The sequence below is a fragment of the Triticum urartu genome, chromosome 7 (genome assembly GCF_003073215.2).
Source record: "Triticum urartu cultivar G1812 chromosome 7, Tu2.1, whole genome shotgun sequence".
Taxonomy (NCBI): domain Eukaryota; kingdom Viridiplantae; phylum Streptophyta; class Magnoliopsida; order Poales; family Poaceae; genus Triticum; species Triticum urartu.
The window spans coordinates 222657284-222662106 of NC_053028.1; the positions used below are offsets into that span (position 1 = coordinate 222657284).

The window sequence follows — 4823 nt, forward strand, 5'->3', positions numbered from 1 at the left end:
CTCGAACCCAAATAGGAGAAATGTGTCCCCAAAGAAAATTGTTGGGTACACCTTCTATCATAGATTCGAAGGCAAGATATTTGTTGCTAAAAATGGATCCTTTCTAAAGAAGGAGTTTCTCTCGAAAGAAGTGAGAGGGAGGAAAGTAGAACTTGATTAGGTAACTGTACCTTCTCCCTTATTGGAAAGTAGTTCATTACAGAAATCAGTTCCATTGATTTCTACACCAATTAGTGAGGAAGCTAATGATGATGATCATGAAACTTCTGTTCAAGTACTACCGAACCTCGTAGGTCAACCAGAGTAAGATCCGCATCAGAGTGGTACGGTAATCCTGTTCTGGAGGTCATGTTACTTGACCATGACGAACCTACGAACTATGAGGAAGCGATGATGAGCCCAGATTCCGAAAAATGGCTTGATGCCATGAAATCTGAGATGGATCCATGTATGAGAACAAAGTATGGACTTTGGTTGACTTGCCTGATGATCTGCAAGCCATAGAGAACAAATGGATCTTTAAGAAGAAGACTGACGCTGACGGTAACGTTACTGTCTACAAAGCTCGAGATCTGGTGGGGGATTGTTGGATTATAGATGAGCTTAGGCCCATATAAGACAATAATCTCTGGTTAATCTCTAAGGCTCATTTAGGTGCATGGCAAGTGGTGGGAAATTTAGTAACATACTACTAGTAGAGTGAGAGTGAGACATCTTTATAAGGGCTGCTTTACCACATGCCATTGGGAGCTTGGAAAGAGGAATTGTACACGCGTGCTCCTCCTCCTCCTCGACCCGCCTCGCCTCGTCGCGACACACATGTGCGCCGCAGGTTGCAGGAACGAGCCGAACCGAAGCTTATTTTTGCCGGTCAGAAATGGTTAATTAATCTCGGATTAACTAATGAGTCGATACAATAGTGCCATTGTCCAAGACGTTGGGCCGTGGGATGTTCGCAGACTCAGTCATGGGAGTGATCCCAGGCCCATCCACATGACGGCCTATATAAGGAGGCGCGGGCCAGTGGAGTGAATCATAACTCAGTTTACTCACTCCCTCTTGCACAACCCTAGACATCATCTAGTGTTTCTTTCTCTGTGCTGCTTCCGGCAATCCCATATCGACAACCGCGTGCACGGTTGGTCGGAAGAGCAAGTGCCTCCGGAACCCTGTTGTTTGAAATCTTGCCTGGAAGAACGGCAATAAGATTTTTCGGAGCGTCTCGACGCGACTGCTCCCGACCCGTCCCCGCCTCCGTCCGCCTCTGCTTCCACTACCTCCCCTACATCGACATCTTGGTCGAAGACGCCGCCGCCAAAAAGAAGGCCATGGACGACGCCGAGGCTGCTGCTGCCGTCGCCGCGTTGGCCTGGCCAACCGGAGGGTATGATCTGTTCATCCCTTGTTTACTCGTTCATGTGTTGGCCGTATATATGTTGTTCATAAATGTTTCGGTTCTATGTATTGTACGCATTCACATACTTCGATATCGGTATGAGATGCATACCGTATTTGCCATGTTTACATAATACTCGTGAATTTGATTAGTTGCTAATATTTTCTAACAGATAATACTAACAAATGTATGTCCTCCATCTCATAATGTAAGATGTTTTTGACTCTATATTAAAGTTAAAAAAACGTCGTTATAGGACGAAGGGAGTAGCTAGGATGGTGACTCGAAGACGTGGAGTTTAACAGAGTACAACATCGATCAGACAACTCCGTGTCCCGTCGCTGCATGTTGTTTAACCACACCCCCGTCGCTGTGCGTTACAGCACATCCGGCGTGTCTCACCGTCTCACGCTAAACAATCCAATCGAGATAAACTTAACAATGAGGCGGGTGACGACAAGGACATCCACATGCACGACAACGTCATCGCATATCGGAACACCATATATAGTACAGTAAGTACAGCCACTCCTCTCAAAGTTGAAAAGCCAAAAAAGTTATTGAAAATTCGAAACCATCGGATGCTTCACGCTAAGCCAGCGCTGGCAGGGAAAAATAATACAATTGATTAAGATAAGCGGCTGGTAAGGAAATGGACTCCAGGCACGCACGCAGGCCGGCAGGCGCGCGGCGGATCACGATCACGCCGGGCCGGGCCGGGCCGGACGCCCGCCCGCCTAGACGAGGCGGCGGCAGATGGTGACGCCGTCGGCGATGGCGAGCTGGCAGACCTCGATGCGCGGGTCGGCGGCGAGCTTGGCGTTGAGGTCCCTGAGGGCGGCGGAGAAGCGGGTGTCGAGGTCGGACATGGGCGTGCCCGCCGGCAGCGCCACCGTGCCGCCCCACAGCGTGTTATCGTAGATGATGGTGCCGCCGACGCGGACCAGCTTCAGCAGCTGCTCGTGGTAGCGCACGTAGTTGGGCTTGTCCGCGTCCACGAACGCGAAGTCGTAGCTGGCCGCGCCCTCGTCCTCGACGAGCAGCTCGTCCAGGCGCGCCAGGCCGGTGCCCTCGCGGAAGTCCACCTTGTGCGCCATGCCGGCCTTCTCGATGAAGGGGCGACCCACCTCGTAGCACTCGCGGTCGGTGTCGATGGCCACCACCTTGCCGTCCTCCGGGAGCGCCAGCGCGGTGGCCAGCAGCGAGTAGCCCGTGAACACGCCCACCTCGATCGTCTTCTTGGCGCCCGCCATCTTGATCAGCATCCCCAGCAGCTGCGCCTCGTCCGACGACGACTGCATGTAGCCCCTGGATCCGAAGAATCAGAGCCAGATCGATCAGCAACCACAATAACGAGTAGTAACAACGATCCATCGACGTGCGAGCGTGCATGCAGAGGAAGAAGAAGATGATGATGATACGTACCATGGGTGCTTGTCGGTGATGAGGCGCAGGTCGCGCATGCACTCGTGCTCACGGGGGAAGACGGTGGTGTCGAGGATGTAGGTGTAGAGGGCGTCGCTCTTGAGCAGCGTCTTGTTGGTGCTGTCGATGCCGCTGTGGACGTTGGCCACGGTGTTGTCTCCGTTGGGCGCCATGGCTCTGCTTGGGCTGGTGGTGCCGAGGTGGTAGGAGGAATGAGTTGGTTCGATCGAGTGTATGTCCACCCACAGCCTGGACGTGCCCGTATATATCCACTGGCCTCTGGCGGGGGTTGGTGAACCACGGATCCACCAACCAGCGCCTTGTAAAAGAAGCACCATCGATCACTAACAACTAGCTTTGGCAGGAGTGGTTTTTTCTCCTCCTTTAATTATTCTTTCTCTGGCGTGTCGACCCCGCCCCTCCAATCGTGCTAGCCCATGCGGCATGCATATGACGATGATCGATCACGATCAGATTCCTACCACCACCAACCTCCCTGCTCCGCTGTGCATCGATCGTGGATTTGATTTTGAGTAGAAAATTTGGCAGAGCGTCCCGGTTTTCTATTGTTCACGGCCGATCAACGACCGAGCACGAAGCTTCAGTCTCTAATCGTGCTTTCCAGTCTTCCACCCCCCCCCCCCCCCCCCCCCCCCCCCGTTTCCCCCCCCCCCCATGCGAGTCCACCGCGGTTTAGCTGTCAGTTCGTTGGTCACCCCTGGCGGTTGGTGGAAAATCTGCAATTTAAAGAAGCGCTTTTGGCGTGCTGCTTTTCTGTTTCGATGAGGAGGAAGTTTAGCGTGCTGCTTGGGAGTGGGAGAGAATTGATTATTGGGCGGGTGCGTCACGAGTATATCTGGCCATGGGCCGGGCCGGGTCGGGGCTAAAAGAGCCCACGGCAGAAAACTGAAGCCCAGGCCCTATCATCGGGCCTACTTTTCAAGCCCAAGCCTGGCTCATCTGGTAAAAAGCCCTGAAAAGCCCTTAGGGCTTAGGGCCGTGGGCTGGGCCTCTTTCTTAAAATGTCAATATGCTAAGCCCAAGCCCGCCCAGGCCCTGCTGGTGGGCTCAAAACTCAGGCCCAAGCCCGGTCCACGGTCAAGCCCATCGAGCCTAGGCCCTGGATTTTAGGGCCGGGCCTGAGATGGCCAGGACTAGTCACGAGGCACGCAAAATCGATCAGGATTCAGGCCCTCCCCCTCGCCATCCACCGGAGGAGTAGTACCGTAGTATACAGTACGTATTACAGTACTTCTTTGTTGAGCGAAAAGCAAAGGTAGCAACCGCCGATGAGAGCAAGGTTGGCGCGAACAGACCATGGATCGGCGTTACGCAAGCTGCAATGATGCGCCTCGGAACAGAACATGATCGCCCGTTTCTGCACGCAACGTTTCGTCGGCGAGGACGGTCCGTCACGTGCACAGACAAGCAAGCGAGAGAGGATGGGAAGTTCCCATCTTCGTCTTTTTTATACGGTTGCAACCGCGCTTTGACCAACCTATGATGGGCTCTTGTGTTTTTAACGGCACGGCATTACGTTGGGCTCCTCGTCAGTGCCTGTTTTCTTGAGAATAATACTAGTTTGAAACTTGCAGTACAAGCGGGTAAACTGTGACTCGAGCCGATGCAGGTAGTACTGTACCTGGTAGTAGTACCTTTCATAGTGTGATTTATAGTAGTACAAATCTCTTGCTTTGTGTCAGTTCTTTTTTCAGAGAGTCTACGGAGGAGCAAATATCCTCGTGCAGTCAAGCCTCTTGGAATGTACAGTAGTAGTAGTAGCTACTAATGTACTATACTACTGGTAAATGTTCTATAATTGGCGACAAAAGACATGCGGACGGCGACACAAACCAACCCCACTTGCAAAAATGACACTCTGGATGGATATTCCAACCAGCTATGTTTTTTTCTTCAGGGGTAATTCCAAGATCTGGCCAGCTCCTATTCAACATCCGGTGGCCCGCGCCAAAAACCCAATCATCCGGAGAGCAGCCTCAGA

At 52.5% G+C, this 4823-nt stretch overlaps 1 protein-coding gene across 1 annotated transcript; it reads right to left on the reverse strand.

Moving 5' to 3' along the window:
* Positions 1–1867: 1867 nt before the first annotated feature.
* LOC125521416 (tricin synthase 1-like) lies at positions 1868–3089 on the reverse strand. Its single transcript, XM_048686477.1, has 2 exons — positions 2822–3089; positions 1868–2704 (listed from the first exon to the last, which is right to left on the reverse strand). The coding sequence occupies exons 1-2, from the start codon at positions 2992–2994 to the stop codon at positions 2134–2136; spliced, it is 744 nt and encodes a 247-aa protein (XP_048542434.1). The 5' UTR covers positions 2995–3089; the 3' UTR covers positions 1868–2133.
* Between the last annotated feature and the right edge of the window lie 1734 nt (positions 3090–4823).